This window comes from Saccopteryx leptura, chromosome 7 (genome assembly GCF_036850995.1).
Source record: "Saccopteryx leptura isolate mSacLep1 chromosome 7, mSacLep1_pri_phased_curated, whole genome shotgun sequence".
Classification (NCBI taxonomy): domain Eukaryota; kingdom Metazoa; phylum Chordata; class Mammalia; order Chiroptera; family Emballonuridae; genus Saccopteryx; species Saccopteryx leptura.
The window spans coordinates 54,806,832-54,829,238 of record NC_089509.1 but is presented as its reverse complement, the minus strand read 5'-3'; the positions used below and the strand labels follow the sequence as shown (position 1 = coordinate 54,829,238).

Here is a 22,407-nt window from a genome sequence, read left to right as displayed (position 1 = left end):
GCGGAGTGCTGAGTGAGATGCCAGTTTGTGTAGAGTTTGTATCTGGGATAAGGAAGGAGATGGGGAACTGAGGAGAAGAAGGCTGGTGAGCTAGAAACCTTTGATTCTAGGAAACTCGGATAAGTCAGTGGCTTTGTGAGCACTGAGTGTGACTGGGTTTTGGAGCCCAGTGTGTATTTTTACTTGCCCGCCGGGTGCAAGGTAGGATTAAAGGCTATGGCCCATCAGTTTTTGGCTCCGCTGTTTCTTTACCGACTGTCCGAATCCAATGCGAACCTGCATGGGCCGGGCTGCTGTGATAGTGGCCCTGGCCGTGGCTTCTGGCTTTACATTTGGCATAGTCTGTGGCAGGATTCGATACAGATCGGCAAGGAGCCTTTGAGTGGTGGAGTAGAGGACTGGCTAGTGTTAGGGTTCCCCATGGCTGTCCTCTTGGGGATCGTAGGCTGGCTGACTTTTACAGCCATGCGTGAGAAAACCGAGAGCTCTGTGGAAGAGGCTGCCTGGGACCTGCAAACCGAGCAGCGGGAGGAGCTGGAGCAAACGCAGGAGAAACCGATGCTGACCCTGGAGCTGGAGGAAATGCTGGAGGAGGAGGCCAACCAGGTGTTCGAGATTCGCCTGGAAATGGAGCAAATGCTGGAGGAGGATTCAGAGGTTCGTGAGTTGCAGCTTGCCCTGGATGTTGCGGAGAGCCAGCAGCAGCAGGAGGCCGGGGCTGAGGCTGAGGCTGAGGCTGAGGCTGAGGCTGAAGCTGAGGCCGGGTCCGGAGCTGCAAGGTCTGCGGAGCAGAAGGCGGCGGCAGCCCGGGGCTTGAGCCTGGCAGCGGGAGCTGGTGTTTTCAGTTCCTCTTTGGAGGATGAGGAGAATTGGGCTGGAGTTGTGATCTGCAGTCTCCAGAAGATGGAAGCCCAGCTGGAAGGAGCACCTACTGCCGCCCCGGTAGGTCTGCGATTTTGGGACACAGGGCTGGACATGTTCTCCGGAGCAGAGATGGAAATGCTGACTGCCATTGCCATGTGCTCCTCTTTGGGACAGTGTAAGACCTGCGAGGACGGCAGGGATGAGGGGGGTGGCTGACGCCCCATGTGCATGGACTGATTTCCTGGACTACGACCAGAGTGGGCATTGGCTCTTTTGTTGGATGGACTTACGGATTACGGATTTTGGACAATGTGAAATACCCTGATGGGGGTAGGGGGTGGCTTTGCTGGAAGCACTCCCCTGCCCCGGGAAACTTTTCCCATAGGCTGAGGACATTTTGCGCTTTGGGCAAAGTGCTCAGAGACTGGTGAAGTGTACCTTTGTAATTGTTGAAACTGTATGATTTTTGCTATTGTAATCTGTGTAATGTTCTAATTTCCCTTGCACAGGAATGCTGGTGATGTAAATTGTGGGTAGTAAAGTGAGCATAGGGGTGGATTGTTGGGCGGATAAAATGTATTATGCTCACTTTGTTAAAGATAACACGAGGAGGCAGTCGCCCAGGTGATATTAATGTGTGTTGGAGATCGTTGTAACCTGGGGCTTGGTTTTGGGATTAAGCCTTTCCCACCCTTTTTGATGTAGGGCGGTACAATCCTATCATGCCTCAGAGAAGTGACTTTGTATTAGAGACTTCCCTATTATGTATATTGGATTAAGGGTTTGGATTTCTACACTATAAAAGGGAGGCAGAACAGGACTCGGCCCTTGGTTCCTGAGGTTAGCATGAGAGAGCGGAGAGAGTAGAGCCAGCAGCTAAAGGAGGCCACGTGGAGTAGGCCAGGAAAAGCAGCCAAGATGGCGGAGTGCTGAGTGAGATGCCAGTTTGTGTAGAGTTTGTATCTGGGAGAAGGAAGGAGATGGGGAACTGAGGAGAATAAGTCTGGTGAGCTAGAAACCTTTGATTCTAGGAAACTCGGATAAGTCAGTGGCTTTGTGAGCACTGAGTATGACTGGGTTTTGGAGCCCAGTGTATGTTTTTACTTGCCTGCCGGGTGCAAGGTAGGATTAAAGGCTATGGCCCATCAGCTTTTGGCTCCGCTGTTTCTTTACCGACTGTCCGAATCCAATGCGAACCTGCATGGGCTGGGCTGCTGTGATAGTGGCCCCGGCCCTGCCTGCTGGCTTTACACCTTCCCTTCTCTATGAAAGCACGCTCCTGTGAGGTTGTGTGTAAGTCTTTTGTTTAATGTCTAAAGGTGTCTGTTCTAAGGCCTGTTTGAGTCTTTGTGTTAAAACTGGAAGCTTCTGTCTAAAAAGCAATCTTAAGAGGCTTTCTTTGTTCTCAAAGCTACCTTCAGGGCACACTGACTTCTCCCCTGAAGCTCTTTTGTGTTAAACTGGAAGCTTCTGACTAAAAAGAATCTTAAGTGGCTTTCTTTGTTCTCAAATCTACCTTCAGGACACTCTGACTTCTTCCCTGAAGGAAAATCATTCTATTTGGTTGGCTTCTTCCCCTTGCCTTGTGTAATAATTAGTATCTCTATAGTCAAATACTTTTATTCTGGGTGCTGGTTAACTATCTGTCTTATATTTTTGTTTTATTGGTGCACTAATTCTTTTTCTTTTTAATTTTTTTATTTATTTACTTTTTTAGATTTTATTTATTCATTTTTATTAGAGAGAGAGGGGAGAGGGGGGGAGATAGAGAGAGAACAAGGGGAGGAGCAGGAAGCATCAACTCCCATATGTGCCTTGACCAGGCAAGCCCAGGGTTTTGAACTGGTGACCTCAGCATTCCAGGTTGATGCTTTATCCACTGCGCCACCACAGGTCAGGCCTGGTGCACTAATTCTTAAATTCTCCCTAAACAATTTTCAGTTTTGTAATAAGTAATAGCAACCAGGAATTCTAATCTCTGAATAATAAGGACAGTCTGGAATATAATAATTGGGAACCCAGGTTGTCCCGATCAGTTTCCATACATTGATTGGTGGCTAAATTTAACAATGAATCCACCACAGTGGCTTAAAAGCTTGCTCAATACGGAAAGGGCTGGCAAGCAAGCGATTTAAAAAAAAAAAAAAAAAAAAAAAGGAATTTATAAATTAACAAATAGTAGGTGTGGACCATGCTAGTTAATTGACAGTTTCTTTAAAATTAAAAATAAGCCCTCCGTGAGTTGGGGATAGTGGCTTGTTGCCCTCCACTGATGTAAAAATGAGAAAAAATTCCAACACTCTACCGAGGGCGGAGAGAGTATTGGGTCTTCTAGAAGCCTCTCAATTACATAGAAGACATGGAGTTCATAAGGAAGACCCACAGCATTAACTAAAATAGTAAAAACTATAAAAAGAATTTTTAAGAAATTGCAGGAAAAATTAGAAAACTCATATAGGCTAAAAGCAGCCCATTATTAGGAAGGTAAATTTATAAAAATCATATTTTATTTGCTGCTTTTATTATAAGAAATTAAGATAAACAGATGCTGGGGGAGGGAATAAAAGTCAGCTTGCCTTTTGGAAATGCTAGGTCCAAATGCCCGCCCGTCTGGGCCACCTCTCCCGTGACAACCATGTCCCTAATCTGGCAACAAAAGAGAAGGGAATGGAAGTCCTGAGAGAATGCTACTTTGGGACTAAGCCTGTAGCCTCGCCGCTGGGCCGGGCTGGGGTTCAAGGGAACCCTCGAGTTGTGCAAAGAGGGACAAACACTTCGAATGTCTCTTCCTTTTCCCTTCTCCTAAGAACTCTGGCCATCAAGCTGCTATTCGCAAACTGCTTCCGGGCCACAAAAGGCTTTTTTTGCCCTCTTACGTATAGCTCTCCAATGAACTGCCAAGTGTGGGCGATGCCTCAATAGGGAAGGTGCCCATTATATATCTAGTTTAAATTTAAAATTTGGCTCTTAAAAGAAAATTCAGTTATTGTACTGTTAGTAATTGGCTCTATTAAATAGGTTTTCTGACCACTGGGTTAGGAATGGTGACTTATTGTTTCCCCACTGTTGTGTAAAAAAAAAGGTAAAAGCGACAAACTCTCAGTTCTTGGAGTCTGCTTCTCCCTCAGGCATTCATGCTGCCCCTCATACAAAAGAAAGTTGATATCTCTTTGCCAGCCAGCTAATTTATACCAAGAATCCCTTATTATATAAAAAGTATTTTCCATGTTAAAATGTATATATTATTTTAAAAGCCTTTTGTTAATTCTTTTATTTGCTGGGTTATAGCCTTATAATATTAGAATCTTAGTTTAAATATTAGGAGTTGTTAATATCTTTTTATATAATGTTTAGTTTATTATTATTTTGAAACAATATTGGTAAAATTTATTTTGAATGCTAATGTACTGAATTATTCAGCAGTAAAGAGACTCTAAAGTTCTAAAGGAGGAGCCAAAAAGTGGGGGTTTTTTATTTAATCTAGCTACTAATGCTGTTTTGTCCTTTTCTAAGAGTTTATACAGACAAAGACCCTCAAGCTCCTCAGTGAGATCTTCTTAGCATGGCTTTTTTTTCTTTTTTTTTTCACAGAGACAGACAGAGGTTCAGAGAGAGGGATAGATAGAGACAGACAGACAGGAACGAAGAGAGATGAGAAGCATCAATCATCAGTTTTTTGTTGCAACACCTTAGTTGTTCACTGATTGCTTTCTCATATATGCCTTGACTGTGGGCCTTCAGCAGACCGAGTAAACACTTGCTTGAGCCAGCGACCTTGGGCCCAAGCTAGTGAGCTTTGCTCAAACCAGATGAGCCTGTGCTCAAGCTGGCAACCTTGGGGTCTCGAACCTGGATCTTCTGCATCCCAGTCCGATGCTCTATCCACTGCACCACCGCTTGGTCAGGTGTGAGCATAGCTTTTAGGGTCTATAATGACCAAAGTAGTAATAGAAAAGGCAAATAAGGCCCAAAAAAGGTCAGGAAATACCAGCTTTTGGCATACGCTCTAAAGCAGGGGTCTTAAACTCGCGGGCCGCATGCGGCCCGCCCACCAATTTTGTGTGGCCCGCAGTTTGATTAGTCTGCGGGCCACACAAAATTGGTGGGCGGGCCGCGAGTTTGAGACCCCTGCTCTAAAGACTCAGAAAGGGCTTCATAGGATTCCAGCAGGGCCTTGCGTCAAGAGTGGAAAGAAAGATCTTTGAACTGAAGCCTGCCAGGCCTCTTGGCCCCACTAGGGAACATGTCTTTGCAGTGGAAAGAGGGACACGAGAAGGTAAGCTGCCCCCTTGCTCCACGGAGGGAGGGGGTCAGTCTCTTCTAGCCCTGCTCCAGCTACCTGTGATCTGACCTTGCCCAGCATACTGGAATTTGCCAATGAAGGCTAAAAGGTGCCATTCCAAAAGCTGGCCACTGGCCCCATCTCACAACATCATTCACAAGCCTAAGGTATTTCTTCCAAATAGCAGGTGAACTGATCTCATTTCTAAAAACACAAGGACCATTTACTATGCTTTACCTGAATATTTGAGTTTTATTTCTCCCTTGAAGATCTCTACTGTGGGTATTGACAGTCTGATTTTATTGCTTTACTTTAATATATCGTGTCTCCTTTATTCCTCTTGTCTCAATGCCCCATGCCTATTGTAGGCTGGGACCTGCTCCTAATTCCAGCTAGAAGCAGTAATCACTAGGACCTAAACTCTAGCTGCAAAGTATAGAATATAACCACAACTCCAATACTTTGTAGACTTTTCCTGAATATGTATAACTCCTGCTCTTTAGGACATTTCTCAAACTGAAATATAAATTAGGTTACATTTGTAAATAAAAAACTACAATAGTATCAACATAAATTTAGTGAAATTATGTTAACATGTTAAGAACATTTGTGACTGTAAAAATTTTATTTTAAATCCTATTATATTAATAATGCTTGTTATAATATTTGTTAACATTAACTATTTGAATTTTATTATTAATTATATATTCTTCCAGTCTGCCTCAAAATCAGAACATAGTAATTCAAATGAATAGATGCCACCCAGAATCAGTAGGGTTTTGGGACCCTCATTGCCAAAGGTTTATTCAAAACCAATTAGGGAAGATTTAAAAACAAAGAAGAAAGGCATTTACACAGGTAAACATTTAGAAAAGACTGTAATAAATTAATTGCCAATTGTTAGGAAATTGCTATATATGGTTCTTCCAAAAATAAGCTTGCCCATTCTAGTATTGGACCTGCATTCATGTCCACAGTCTCAAAACTAGTAGGAAAGGAACTCAATATTAATCAAAAACTAATTTGAAGTTACATTTTGCCTACAGGCACCCAAAAGTTTCAGGGCAAATAAAATGCATGAATTAAATATTAAAAAAGACACATAACCACTCTTTTCTAAATATATATACTTGCAGGATTTACAGGTTATTCAACAAACTTTTCAAAGGACTGTCCAAAGGTGCTTCCAGCAGATTCAGTACATCACCTGTAAAGCCAGTGGCCAGGGCTGCCACTATCAAACCAGCCAGTCCTATGAAGGTTCGCATTGGATTCGGACAGTCGGTAAAGAAACAACGGAGCCAAGAACTGATGGCCTTCATCTTTAATCCTAGCTTGCACCCAGCAGGCAAGTAAAAACACACACTGGGCTCCAAAACCCACTCACATTCAGTGCTCACAAAGCTACTGACTTATCTGAGTTTCCTAGAATCAAAGGTTTCTAGCTCACCAGCCTTATTCACCTGTTCCCCATCTCCTTCCTTCTTCCTGCACAAACTCTACACAAACTGGCTTCTCACTCAACACTCCGCCATCTTGGCTGCTTCTCCTGGCCTCCTCCATGTGGCCTTTCTCTGCTCTCCTCTCTGCTCTCCTCTCTGCTCTCTCTTCTAATTCCAGGAACCAAGAGAGCAAGCTCCCGTTCTGCCCCCATTTTATAGTGTAGAAATCAAAACCTTTAATCCAATATACAAAATAGGGAAGTCTCTAATACAAAGTCATTTATCTGGGGCATGATGGGATTGTACCACCCCACATCAAAAAGGGTAGGAAAGGCTTAATCCCAAAACCAAGCCCCAGGCTCCAAGGATCCTGCCTACCCACAACCAGCCCCCAACACACATTAATATCACCTGGGTAACGGCCTCCACGTGGGCAGCGTCATCTTTAACAAAGTGAGCATAATACATTTTATCTGCCCAACATCACCCAAGGACTAATTCCCATGTGGACAGGCCTACACACAGTGATCTTAACAACTCCCACTGCTGCCAAGGTAGAGGGTGTGCCCACCTGGGTCCATCATAGCCAGTTAAAGCCTTGTAGGGCCAGAAGCCAAGGCCAGGGCCACCATCACAGCAGCCTCCTGGCCCATGCAGGTTCGCATTGGATTCGGACAGTCGGTAAAGAAATAGCGGAGCCAAAAACTGATGGGCCATAGTCTTTAATTCTAGCTTGCACCCGGCGGGCAAGTAAAAATACACACTGGGCTCCAAAACCCAGTCACATTCAGTGCTCACAAAGCCACTGACTTATCCAAGTTTCCTAGAATCAAAGGTTTCTAGCTCACCAGCCTTATTCTCCTCAGTTCCCCATCTCCTTCCTTCTCCAGCGTCAAACTGCACAAACTGGCCTCTCACTCAATACTCCGCCATCTTGGCTGCTTCTCCTGGCCACATGGCCTCTTTCTGCTCTCTGCTCTGCTCCCTCTGCTCTCTCATGCTAATCATCCCAGGAACCAAGAGCGCAAACTCCCGTTCTGCCCCCATTTTATATTGTAGCTTCACAACCTCTAATCCAATATACAAAATAGGAAAGTCTCTACTACAGAGTCGCCTTCTGAGGCATGATTGGATTGTACCACCCCACATCAAAATGGGTGGGAAAGGCTTCATCCCAAAACCAAGCCCCAGGCTGCAAGGATTCTCAACACACATTAATATCACCTGGGCCACGGCCTCATGTGGGCAGCACTATTTTTAACAAAGTGAGCATAATATATTTTATCTGCTCAACAAGCCTACAAACCCAGCAAGACACCATCGTGGACAAGAGACTGATCCCACCAACCCTTGCAAATCAACCCTGAGAAAGACGCTGAATATATAAGAAAACTTACTAAGGACTCTTTTTAATCAGACTTTAGGGAGAAAGGGAAAACTAGGGTAAAAAAAAAAAGCCAACTTAATTGTCATTAAATGTTAAGAGTTTTAAAATTAAAAATTCTGACTAAAAGTAAATTGTTATAAAAACCAGTTAGTTCTAATAGAAATTGCAAAAGGTTTGTGCAGTTTATAAAAAATTAATCAATGACATTTGTTTCTTTAAGTGAACTATATTACTATTAATGCTGTTTGTTAAATGTCTATTACATATTATAAGTTAATATTCCTAGACAACAGCCTTATGCTCATCAAGAAATTAAGTAAAAACTTTGACTTAAGAAATAGAATCAATGGGTAATGTTGTAAAGTGCCAAAAGCTACAGAATTAATATTAATATTTTAGGAAATTTAAAGAACATTTTATTAGTTTGGGCTAGGCATGCAGAAAGATTTTGTAAGTGTGATTTCTATGCTTGTGTGATTAGCATCAAAACTAAGATGGCCAATGGCATTGTGTTGTAAATGCAGAAGAGAAAGGAGACTTGGATTCTCTGACCTTCCCCCATACCTATGGGAGGAGGGGTAAATAGCTAGCCAGATACAGGAAGAAAAGATTAAATTAAAATCTTTTCTTATACTAATGAACCATTTGCAGGCATTTGTTCCCATGGAAACCACCCCTCCCCTCCTGAAAGCATGTAATTAATGTATGTATCTCTAAACAAAAGGTATAAACTTATGCCGTGATGTCAGGTTTTCTCCCCTCCCATGTATAATTAGGAGTATATAAGCAGCCCCTGAACTGTTTTAGGGGCTGCACAATTTGGGTCTGTTGCCCTGTCAGCCATATGTAGCCAGCATATTGAATAAATTTCCTCCTTTAATTAAACTTTTCAAAAACTTATTTGGACTATGTGCCTCTACAAACACTCACGGACTTGTGGATTTAGCTACCTTACAACAGTTAAAGTAAATTGACTCAGAGTGATAGTTCCCTTTAAGTATAATGAACAGTATAGATGGCTCTTTAAGGTCATTAAACTGCACAAGAAGGGTTTGCGCTGGTCAAAGTCACATAGAAGGTAAATTTGTGGTATTCATTTTCCATCATTGAGCTTTCAAATACCTCCTCCCATACAAAAATTTATCTCAGGAAAGAAACTGCTATTGATCTTATACCTCCAAATAAATTTATATTAGCATGTCACTTTTCCTGGGGGTCATTAATTACTAAGAAAAACATTACAGGTTTTTTTCTGGCTGGCAGTAGAATATTTGGGGTATTTCTGAGCCCCTAAAAATAATCCCTTCACATGGACACCTAGTATCCACAGGCTTTTCCCATTCAGCCATTAGGAAAATGTTTCTGCCTGGCACTTATACACTTATAAGCAAATTCTGTAGTAAAAATATCATCTTTATAGCCCTGAACAGGTGACTTGGTTAGAGTCATCCTGACATACTGAGCTTGTAGTTTCAATCCCTGGTCAGGGTGCATATAAGAATCAAACAATGATAGCATAAATGGGTGAAACAATGAAGCGATGCTTCTCTCTCTCTCTCTCTCTCTCTCTCTCTCTCTCTCTCTCTCCCCCCCCCCCGTCTCTCTCCCTTCCTCTCTAATAATCAATAATTAATTTTTTAAAATATCTAAATTACAAAATAATTTAGTAATCTAGGCAATTGGCACATTGTGAAGCCAGCAGCCATGGCCACCATCACAGCCACCTGGCCCATGCAGGTTCACATTGGATTCGGACAGTCGGTAATGAAACAACAGAGCCAAAAACTGGTGGGCCATCATCTTTAATCCTAGCTTGCACCCGGCGGGCAAGTAAAAACATACACTGGGCTCCAAAACCCACTCATTCAGTGCTCACAAAGCTACTGACTTACCCAAGTTTCCTAGAATCAAAGGTTTCTAGCTCACCAGACTTATTCACCTCTGTTCCCCATCTCCTTCTCTCTGCACAAACGCTTCACAAACTGGCTTCTCACTCAGCACTCCACCATCTTGGCTGCTTCTCCTGGCCTCCTCCACGGGGCCTTTCTCTGCTCTCCTCTCTAATGCTAATCTCAGGAACCAAGAGAGCAAGCTCCTGGTCTGCCCCACTTTATAGTACAGAAATCAAAACCTTTAATCCAATATACAAAATAGGGAAGTTTCTGATACAAAGTCCACCCCACATCATAAAGGGTTTTAGTCCTAAAACCAAGTCCCAGGCTACAAGAATCCTGCCTGCCCACAGCCCATCCCCAACACACATTAATATAATTATACCCATTCCAAGCATACAGGCAACTAATATCATCTCCTGGGAGATGGGCTTCCACGTGGGCAGTGCCATCTTTAATAAAGTGAGCATAATATTTTTTACCTGCCCAACACACATGAAATGATTAGACAGATGACAAGTAAACAATATAAATCGTACTATGTACTAGTGTATATGAACTTTAACCTAGTTTCCTTTTCTGATTTTCTACTATTTGAATGATTAAGGTTAAATTCATCTATTCTAGAAAAATCTATTTTTGTTTTAGATGTAAATATAGAAAAATTTTTTTGATAATGATGATCCTTATAGTGTTAAATACAGCATGATATTCCACCTCAATTTAATTAAATATGCTTTTTCTGGATGCCTTTTACATGCCAGGCACTGTGCTCCTGATTTCATGTGAGGCAATATTTCAAAGCACTGCTCCTCTAACTAACGGCTTACCTGTGTTTATTAAGCATCTGTGTAGTCTTTGGAATCCCCATGGCAGGCTATCATAGATTTTGAGGTTCAAAACATTAAAGAGCATGGTCTACTTCAGCGGTTGTCAACCTAGTCGCCTACTAGTGGGTGTTCCAGCTTTCATGGTGGGCGTTAGCAGAGCAACCAAAGTATAAATAAAAAGATAGGTTTAACTATAGTAAGTTGTTTTATAAAGATTTATTCTGCCAAACTTAGTGAAAATCCTACATAAAGTACTTAGTAAGTAATTATTATTATATGCTTTAACTTGCTGTAACTCTGCTTTATAAATTTTATAAAGTAAAGTTACTTCCCTACTTTATTAATCACCATTACTGTGGAACCAGTAGGCAGTTAGAAAATTTTACTAAAAAGGTTGACTACCCCTAGTCTACTTCATCCTCTCCTCCTCTTACTTCACAGATAAGGAAACAGAGGTCCAGGAAATGTGGAAAGGCATGTCACACATCTCATCCACACACACTGGGGACGGGTCTGGGCTGCAGGATCTTCATGCCAGACCTTGCCAGACCTTGCCAGCCCCGTCTCTGCAGTGTAAACCCCCAGGAAACACAGATCATCACAACAGCATCATCTTTATTCTCAGTGCCTGTTGACATCCTTGACCCTATCTAAGCTGCCACAATGGGGAGCTCAGGCTGGCATCTGAATCAGGCTGGAGGAACAGCCCTGCAGCCTGGTACAGTTTTTCCAGCTGAAAAAGTTCAGGGAAGGGGCTGACTGGATAGATCCCAGAAGGTCTGCTTTACTCTTGAGAAAATGTATACTCTAGCACTTTGGGATGAAATGTCCTGTAGATGTCCATCATATCCAATTGTTCTAGTGTTTCATTTAAGAGAAAAATGAGTATACATTTTTCTCTAGTGTAAATGGAACATTCTCAAGAATTGACCATATGTTGGGCCACAAAAATAACATCAACAAATTCAGAAAGATTAAAATTGTACCAAGCATATTTTTCTGATCATAAAGCCTTTAAACTAGAATTCAACTGCAAAAGAGGTAAACAAACCCACAAAAATGTGGAAATTAAACAACATACTTCTAAAAAATGAGTATGTCAAAGAAGAAATAAAAGCAGAGATCAAAAGATACATACAGACAAACAAAAATAACAATATGACATATCAGAATCTCTGGGATGCAGCAAAAGCAGTAATAAGAGGGAAGTTCATATCACTACAGGCCTATATGAACAAATAAGAGAGAGCCCAAGTAAACCACTTAACTTTACTTCTTAAGGAACTAGAAAAAGAAGAACAAAGACAACCCAAAACCAGCAGGAGAAAGGAAATAATAAAATTAGAGCAAAAATAAATGAAATAGAGAACAGAAAAACTATAGAAAAAATTAATATAACAAGGAGCTGGTTCTTTGAAAAGATCAACAAAATTGACAAACCATTGTCAAGACTCACTAAGGAAAAAAGAGAAAGGACTCATATAAACAAAATCCAAAATGAAAAACAAGAAATCACTACAGATATCATAGATATACAAAGAATTATTATAGAATACTATGAAAAACTATATGCTACCAAATTTAACAATCTAGAAGAAAAGGATAAATTCCTAGAACAATACAGTCTTCCTAGACTGAATCATGAAGAAGCGGAAAGCCTAAACAGACCCATAAGCAGGGAGGAAATAGAAACAACTATCAAAAACCTCCCCCCCAAAAAAAAAGTCTGGGCCCAGACGGCTATACTAGTGAATTCTATCAAACATTCAAAGAAGACTTGGTTCCTATTCTACTCAAAGTCTTCCAAAAAATTTCAGAAAAAGCAATACTGCCAAACACATTTTATGAGGCCAACATAACCCTCATACCGGAACCTAGCAAGGACAACACAAAAAAGAAAATTACAAATCAATATCTCTAATGAATACAGACGCTAAAATATTAAACAAAATACTAGCAAATTGAATACAACAACACATTAAAAAAATAATTCATTGGCCCTGGCCAGTTGGCTCAGCGGTAGAGCGTCGACCTGGCATGCAGGAGTCCCGGGTTCAATTCCCGGCCGGGGCACACAGGAGAAGTGCCCATCTGCTTCTCCATCCTTCCGCCTCTCTTTCCTCCCTGTTTCTCTCTTCTCCTCCCGCAGCCAAGGCTCCAGTGGAGCAAAGTTTGCCTGGCCACTGAGGATGGCTCTGTGGCCTCTGCCTCAGGTGCTAGAATGGCTCTGGGTGCAACAGAGCGACGCCCCGGAGGTGCAGAGCATCGCCCCCTGGTGGGCATGCCGGGTGGATCCCGGTCGGGCGCATGCGGGAGTCTGTCTGACTGCCTCCCCGTTTCCAGCTTCGGAAAAATGAAAAGAAAAAAAAATAATAATAATTCATCATGATCAAGTGGGATTCATCGCAGAATCACAAGGATGGTTCAACATATGTAAAACAGTTAACGTAATATACCATATCAACAAAACAAAGAACAAAAACCGTATGATCTTATCAATAGATGCAGAAAAGGCATTCGATAAAATACAACATCATTTTATATTTAAAACACTTAACAAAATGGGTATAGAAGGAAAATATCTCAACATAATAAAAGCCATTTATGATAAACCATCAGCTAACATCATATTAAATGGCATTAAACTGAGGACTTTTCCCCTAAAATCAGGAAAAACACAAGGTTGTCCACTCTCTCCACTCTTATTCAACGTAGTGCTAGAAGTTCTAGCCTGAGCAATCAGATAAGAGAAAGAAATAAAAGGCATTCATATTGGGAAAGAAGGAATGGTTTCACTTTTTGCAGATGATATGATCCTGGACATTGAAAACCCCAAAGACTCCACAAAAAAACTACTAGAAACAATAAACCAATACAGTAAAGTTGCAAGATACAAAGTTAATATACAAAAGTCCATTGCCTTCCTATATGCCAACAATGAAATATCAGAAAACGAACTCAAAAAAATAATCCCTTTCATGGTTGCAACAAAAAAAATATATACCTAGGAATAAACATAACAAAGAATGTAAAGGACCTATATAATGAAAACTACAAAGCATTGTTAAGGGAAATCAAAAAAGATATAATGAAATGGAAAAATATTCCTTGTTCTTGGATAGGAAGAATAAATATAGTCAAAATGACTATATTACCCTAAGCAATATACAAATTTAATGCAATTACCATCAAAATTCCGATGTCATTTTTTAAAGAAATGGAACAAAAAATCATCAGGTTTACATAGAACTATAAAAAACCCCGAGTAGGCCTGACCTGTGGTGGTGCAGTGGATAAAGCGTCAACCTGGAAATGCTGAGGTCGCCGGTTCGAAACCCTGGGCTTGCCTGGTCAAGGCACATATGGGAGTTGATGCTTCCTGCTCCTCCCCCCTTCTCTCTCTCTCTTTAGAAAGAATGGCATTCTTTCTAAAATGAATAAAAAATAAAAAACAAACAAACAAACAAAAAAAAAATCCCGAGTAGCCTAACAAAGGCGGTGGCACAGTGGACAGAGTGTCAGACTGGGATGCAAAGGACCCAGGTTTGAGACCCTGAGGTTAACGGCTTGAGTGTGGGCTCATCTGATTTGAGCAAAGCTCACCAGCTTGGATCCAAGGTCGCTGGCTTGAGCAAGGGGTTACTCGGTCTGCTGTAGCCTCACAGTCAAGGCACATATGAGAAAGCAATCAATGAACTAAGGTGTTGCAACAAAAAACTAATGATTGATGCTTCTCATCTCTCTCTGTTCCTGTCTGTCCCTATCTATCCCTCTGACTCTTCTGTCTCTGAAAAACAAACAAACAAACAAACAAACAAAAAACCCCGAATAGCCAGAGCAATCCTAAGGAAAAAGAACAAAGCTGGGGGCATTATAATACCTGACTTCAAATTATATTATAGGGCCACGACAATCAAAATAGCATAGTATTGGCAGAAATATAGACACTCAGACCAATGGAACAGAATAGAAAGCCCAGGAATAAAACCATATGTATATGGTCAAATAATTTTTGATAAAAGGCCAACAACACACAATGGAGAAAAGAAAGCATCTTTAACAAATGGTGCTGGGAAAACTGGAAAACCACATGCAAAAGAATGAAACCTGACTACAGTTTGTCCCCTTGTACTAAAATTAATTCAAAATGGATCAAAGACCTAAATATAAGACCTGAAACAATAAATTACATAGAAGAAAACATAGGTACTAAACTCATGGGCCTTGGTTATAAAGAGCACTTTATGAATTTGACTGCAAAGGCAAGGGAAGTGAAGGCAAAGATAAATGAATGGGACTACATCAGACTAAGAAGCTTTTGCACAGCAAGAGAAACTGACAACAAAACAAACAGACAGACAACTAAATGGGAGATATTTTCCAACAACAGCACAAATAAGGGCCTAATATCCAAAATATACAAAGAACTCATAAAACTCAACAACAAATAAGCAAACAATCTAAAAAAATAGGAGGAGGACATGAACAGACACTCCTCCCAGGAAGAAATACAAATGGACAACGGATTTATGAAAGGATGCTGGTCTTCATTAGCTATTAGAGAAATTCAAATCAAAACTATAATGAGATACCCCCTCACACCTGTTAGATTAGCTATTATCAACAAGACAGGTAATAACAAGTGTTGGAGAGGCTGTGGAGAAAAAGGAACCCTCATCCACTGTGGTGGGAATATAAAGTAGTACAACCACTATGGAAGAAAGTACGGTGGTTCCTCAAAAAAATTAAAAATAGAACTACCATATAACCCAGAAATCCCTCTACTGGGAATATACCCCCATAACTGAAAAACACTGGTACATAAAGACACATGCAGCCCCATGTTCATTGCAGCATTGTTCACAGTGGCCAAGACATGGAAACAACCAAAAAGCCCTTCAATAGATGACTGGATAAAGAAGATGTGGCACATAAACACTATGGAATACTACTCAGCCATAAGAAATGATGACATTGGATCATTTACAACAAAATGGTGGGATCTTGATAACATTATATGGAGTGAAATAAGTAAATCAGAAAAGACTAAGAACTATATGATTCCATACATAGGTGGGACATAAAAATGAGACTCAGGGACATGGACAAGATTGTGGTGGTTACCGGGGAGGGAGGAGAGGGCAAGGGGAGAAAGGGAAGGGGTGGGGCAGGGGAGGGGCACAAAGAAAAGCAGATAGAAGGTGATGGAAGACTGTTATGACTGTGGGTGGTGGGTATGGAACATAATCAAATGTCAGAATAACCTGGAGATGTTTTCTCTGAACCTATGTACCCTGATAGATCAATGTCACCCCATTAAAATTAATACAAAAAAAAAAAAAAAAAAAAGAAGTCCTGTTTTGACAGGTCCCAACCCACATACTGAGTAAAAGCAAAAGCTTGGTTATAGCTTATCATTTGCCCTTGATTTCTATGGCATTGTTTCATAGGAAGGTGCTATTTTTTTTTAGTGGTTAGATCATTTTATTTGGACATAATTTGACCGTGTCTATTTCCTCACACATGGATTGAAAATGATTTCACTTGGCACTCACTATTTGTGGGTTTAGAAGCTAAGCTCACAGGCATTAAGGCATCAAAGCTCAGAGGCAATTCTTTCCCTTTTGGAAAAACAGAAAAAAAATCTTCAAATACATAAATTCTGATACTCAAGATGAGTTAAAAGTCCTATATCGTGTTTAGGCCACCTTAGTGCTAAATACCCTAGTGACTAATAATTTGATCATTGACACTGAACAAGTTCTTTGAGGTTAAATGGTCCAGCTTACAACCTATGTTGCCCATTAGGGCATGATCTAAAATAAGAGATTAAAAAAATTTGTTTTGGTATCATGGGTCCCTTCGTCAATCTGGTGAAACTGATTTTACTCAGAATAACATTTTCAAATGTATAAAATAAAATAACAGGATTACAAAGAAAACTAATGATATTGCTATGTAGTTATAAAAACATTTTTAAATTATAATATTATGGCCTGACCAGGCAGTGGCGCAGTGGATAGAGGATTGGACTGGGATGCCAAGGTCGCTGGCCAAGCAAGGGGTTACTCAGTCTGCTGTAGCCCCACAGTCAAAGCACATAAGAGAAAGCAATCAATGAACAACTAAGGTGTCGCAACGAAAAATTAATGATTGATGCTTCTCATCTCTCTCCATTCCTGTCTGTCCCTATCTATCCCTCTCTCTGACTCTCTGTCTCTGTAAAAACAAACAAACAATATTATGTGTGCTTTTTAATTAACACACTAAATAACAAGTCTTCAGAATTAGCCAAATTTCTAAACCACCCTGAATGTGAACAATATTTCTAGATATCTACAAACAACTTGAATATTATATAAAAATACATGGATTTTTCTTGGTTACAAATTCATAGATACTTCAGTGGTACTGGATTGTTGTTTACGAAGTGTAAAGCCAGTAGCCACGGCCACTATCACAGCCGCCTGGCCCATGCAGGTTCGCAATGTATTCGGACAGTCGGTAAAGAAACAATGGAGCCAAAAACTGATGGGCCATTATCTTTAATCCTAGCTTGCACCTGGCGGGCAAGTAAAAACACACACTGGGCTCCAAAACCCACTCACATTCAGTGCTCACAAAGCTACTGACTTATCTGAGTTTCCTAGAATCAAAGGTTTCTAGCTCACCAGACTTACTCACTTCTGTTCCCCATCTCCTTCCTTCTCCCTGCACAAACTCTACACAAACTGGCTTCTCACTCAACACCCTGTCATCTTGGCTGCTTCTCCTGGCCTCCTCCACGTGGCCTTTCTCTGCTCTCTAATGCTAATCTCAGAAACCAAGAGAGCAAGCTCCCGTTCTGCCCCCATTATTTTTTTTATTTTTTTTATTTTTTGTATTTTTCTGAAGCTGGAAACGGGGAGAGACAGTCAGACAGACTCCCGCATGCGCCCGACCGGGATCCACCGGCACGCCCACCAGGGGCTACGCTCTGCCCACCAGGGGGCGTCGCTCTGCCTCTACCAGAGCCACTCTAGCGCCTGGGGCAGAGGCCAAGGAGCCATCCCCAGTGCCCAGGCCATCTTTGCTCCAATGGAGCCTTGGCTGCGGGAGGGGAAAAGAGAGACAGAGAGGAAGGAGGGGGGGGGGTGGATAAGCAAATGGGCGCTTCTCCTATGTGCCCTGGCCGGGAATCGAACCCGGGTCCCCTGCATGCCAGGCCGACGCTCTACCACTGAGCCAACCGGCCAGGGCCTCTGCCCCCATTTTATAATGTAGAAATACAGACCTTTAATCCAATATACAAAATAGGGAAGTCTCTAATACAAAGTCACTTATCTGAGGCATGATGGGATTGCACAACCCCACATCAAAAGGGTGGGAAAGGCTTAATCCCAAAACCAAACCCCAGGCTACAAGGATCCTGCCTGCCCACAGCCTGCCCCCAACACACATTATTATCACCTGGGTGACGGCCTCCAAGTGGGCAGCGCCATCTTTAACAAAGTGAGCATAATATATTTTATCTGCCCAACACGAAGGAAATGCTAAGTTTCAGTTATAAACTAGTACAAATAAAAAAGATCATGTTTTTCCCATGGAAGTTCACGCAGCCCATCAATGTTCGTACACAGATCCACTGGGCAGACTGGGGTAAGAACTGTAGCTAAGCTAAGGCTTTTTGATTAATTGTGTTCTGTGCAACCACAGGTGCTCATGGAATGGGCCTTTTTGCAGGTGGTTAAAGCTTTGGTATTATTTTTAATAAAAGTACCAAAGTGTTTCATAGAACATCTGTTTGCTTTGTTTAATAAAAACGCATTGATGTTAATAAAACCCGTTCACATGTTTCAATTTGTTCCCAAGCTGCAGCCTCATCTTGGCAAAGTAGTTTTTCTCTAAGCACAAGCTAGGGCTGCACTAGAAAATCAAGTTGAACACTTGAAGATAAAACAACTGTAAATAAATAAAGTCTATGTAGAGGATTTAGAAACCGGGCTGACAAAGTATCTACTTCCTCTTGACTCTCAGACTACTTTTGGTGGCACTCAGCCCATAGAGACAGCCTTCAAGGTCGTGGACAAATGTAGGAGCCCTTGGGCAGTGGTCCCACACAGGGAAAAGAGCTTTTCAGCGTATCAGGGAGGGAGCTAAAGCTGACACAGGATGTCTTGGGGCTGCTCAAAAGAAGACATTCCTCCCAGTTTCTGATCTAAAGGCAGCCTTAGAAAATGATGTTAGGCTGTCAGTTGTTTGTTTGATGTTGTCGGGCCTTAGTTTCCCTCTCTTCTATCTCACTCTTCCCTTGGTCTTGACTTTCTTTTTTGGTGACTGTTGGTGCCGGTTTTCTGCCTCTACTTCTCCAGTCCCTGTCCCACTCAACCACCCCTGTGCAGAAACAGGGTCAAAGTATCAGTAGTGAGAAAGTGAACATTTGAGAAGGGAGCAAATTCTAGGGCAAAAGTAAACAAACAGCAAATAAACAATAAAATATTTCTAAAAAGTGATGTTTCTTTCTTCAAATCTATGTACAACTGTATTGCTAGCTTTTTTTTTTTTAACATGGAACATTATTTTTGCATTTAAAAGGTAAAAGTAGGCAGAGGCTGCAACTCTGTTTCATTATTAATATTACTAGCCATTATGACCTCCTCTCATTTAGCTCGTCTGGTTCATGAGCTCATTTTGTGGAAGAGCAGTTGCCGTCCATCTTCTTCATGCCTGTGCTTTCCTCGTCCGTGGGGCTGTTTCCAGGGCTCTGTCGCAGGTCCCATCCATCTGCTTTCCCACTGTTTGTGTGTGTGTTTAAATAAAACACTTGAAAGATCCCTTGCTTCTGTTGTCACCAACTTTTGTTTCTTGGCACCGTTTATTGTGATAACATTGACAATGCTTGATGACCTTATTTCCAAAGTATTGAATAAATATATCCTCCTCCCCTATATTTTTAATTGCTCCTCATTTCCTAAATTACATCTCTGCTTTCCTGCAAACCACCTTACAAGTCTTTGAACTTTTGACCATCCTCTATTTTTGGCAACCTTTCAGGGACTGAAGGAAACAGAACTGGTAAACCTGCCGGAGAACCACCGCAGGAAAATAGAATGGGGAGGCTGTCTGTCCTCCGTGGCACTCGGCAATTCTTGACTCTCTCAATGATATGCAAAAATACGCAAAAACCTTCCACCTGAAATTCCTTCTGAGCCCAAAATTGGCTGCCGACATCCCGCGTGTTTGCGTATCCGCTCTACACATAATGTCCGCACGATTGGCATACATCATAACAATGCTTTCTACACAGCCACCAGCTGCAGGCATAAACGATGCTATACCCACTCAACGTTCTTTCTAAGAATATGAGAGTAAAAGATGACAATGACCTGACCAGTCATTTGCTAGAAAGGGCAATTGAAATGAAACAAAAAACAGACTTCTGTCCCACAGCCAATATCAAAACATGTTTATTTCCTGAGTTTCTCAAACTTTTTAAGTTAAAATACAGTAGTATATAAATCTATCCCTCAGCAGCCTTCTCACACACAAAGACGCAAACTACACCAAGCTACTCACCGAACAGTTTGTGAGTGGGTCCCTCATGCTGAAATGTTTTTGCTTCTGTCCTTTTAAACTCTGCTCCAGCATTCAGCTTTCCACACTCAGGACATTGCCCTCGAGCTTGGGTGTGTCCTAGACTTCCTGGATTCAGAGGGCCTGGAGTCCTTGTCAAACAACCCTCAGGAGGAAGTCCCACCCTGGACTTTCCTCCCGTTTATTTACTGAAATAGCAAAGGACTGCTCAGGGTCGAGAGAGCTGGTGTGCAGCGGTGAGAAGGACTGCTATAACTACTTAGAGGGCGGAATACTGAATCTGATCTGTGTGGCCTTGAGAGAAAGCCCAGAAGCTGTCAAGTGTCCCCATAGTTCAGATATAGTTGGGGCTGAGGCAAGCTCTCCTACACTGAGGCCTTTCGGACCTGAGAGGGCTGCTAAGTCCCAGAGATAACAGACAGCTTGCCCTTGAGCACATCTTTGATATGCAAACCAACCAATCCAGCAGGAAGACCCCCTCCCTCTTTTTTATCTAAAGTTTACACAAAGTCAATATTTCCCTTGCCCTAAATCATCCCAGCTCTGGGTACCAAACAATTCAGACCACACCTGTATAACTATGACTATAGTGGAAAATGTCTAGAAAAGGCTATCAGAGAGCAGGGCACACATCAACCACCTCTAGGGACTTAACCCAATTCTCACTCCTAGTCCAACAGGGCCTATCAAATTAAGGAGGATGTCTTATGCCCACCTACACAGTTTTTTAATCATTCAAAAGGATATACAGAACTAAAAATTAGCTGTCAGCAACTTACTTTTTTATTGCTTTCTCTGCACCTGTGGTCCCAGTTATCAATCCTTAGATTTCCACCTATTGGCCTATTGTCTTGTGACATTCATTTGCTGGGGATGGGCTGCTTTGCTCTGACTGGCAGGACGCCCCCTCCCCCCCATCCAGAAGGAGCTCCATGCCAGTGGGACATTCAGAGCTGTCCAGGTGGGCACACTTCATTTGTCCGCCTTGAGTGTGTAGGCTCCATTCAAAGTCCCAGAAATAACAGACGGGGTGGGGGGTGGTGATTATAAAGAAAGGGAACTTGCCCTGCAACCAGAGTGGAGATGTCAGCAGTGAAATGGCACCAGATGTTATCAGTGATTGGGACTCAGTTCAGCATCCTCAGTACTTGAGTTCTGGCTAAGAAAGAATCAGAGCCAAGATTCAAATACAAGCAAAAGTTTATTGAGAAAGAGGTAGAAGAACTGAGCCATGGAGAAAGTGAGCCAGCTGAGCTGTATGGGCTCAGGGAAGAAGTTACAGAGTCAAAAGCAGGGCCCTTAGTATTTAGGCAAAAGAAAGTAAGGCTATATGGGCCTGGGGAGAAGGAAAGGGGGAAGGCTCAGGCCCAAAAGCACTGGGAAGAGAAGTGTGCGGAGGAAGGCTCAGGTCTGCTGGAGAGACAGAGCCGTGCTGGTCCTCCCTCCTGACGCGGCGCCGTGCTAGACCTCCCTCCTGACGCAAGGCCGTGCTGGGTCCTCCCTCCTGACGCAGGTTGTGCTGGGTCCTCCCTCCTGACGCGGGGCCGTGCTAGACCTCCCTCCTGACGCGGGGCCGTGCTGGGCCCTCCCTCCTGACGCAAGGCCGTGCTGGGTCCTCCCTCCTGACGCGGGCCGTGCTGGGTCCTCCCTCCTGACGCGGGGCCGTGCTAGACCTCCCTCCTGACGCGGGGCCCTGCTGGGTCCTCCCTCCTGACGCAGGGCCGTGCTGATCCTCCCTCCTGAGGCGGGGCCGTGCTAGACCTCCCTCCTGACGCGGGGCCCTGCTGGGTCCTCCCTCCTGACGCAAGGCCGTGCTGGGTCCTCCCTCCTGAGGCGGGGCCGTGCTAGACCTCCCTCCTGACGCGGGGCCGTGCTGGGTCCTCCCTCCTGACGCAAGGCCGTGCTGGGTCCTCCCTCCTGAGGCGGGGCCGTGCTAGACCTCCCTCCTGACGCGGGGCCGTGCTGGGTCCTCCCTCCTGACGCAAGGCCGTGCTGGGTCCTCCCTCCTGACGCAGGGCCGTGCTGGGCCCTCCCTCCTGACGCGGGGCGTGCTGGGTCCTCCCTCCTGACGCGGGGCGTGCTGGGCCCTCCCTCCTGACGCGGGGCGTGCTGGGTCCTCCCTCCTGACGCGGGGCGT

General features: G+C 42.9%; 1 protein-coding gene across 1 annotated transcript in view; it reads right to left on the bottom strand.

Annotated features, from left to right (window-relative positions):
• NOSTRIN (nitric oxide synthase trafficking) overlaps positions 1 to 20,388 on the bottom strand; it is a 100,261-nt gene extending 79,873 nt beyond the window's left edge. Inside the window, exon 1 of the mRNA XM_066346495.1 lies at positions 20,253 to 20,388. Within this exon, the coding sequence (XP_066202592.1) occupies positions 20,253 to 20,324 (72 nt within the window). The 5' untranslated portion in view covers positions 20,325 to 20,388. The remainder of the gene's footprint in view (positions 1 to 20,252) is intronic.
• Between the last annotated feature and the right edge of the window lie 2,019 nt (positions 20,389 to 22,407).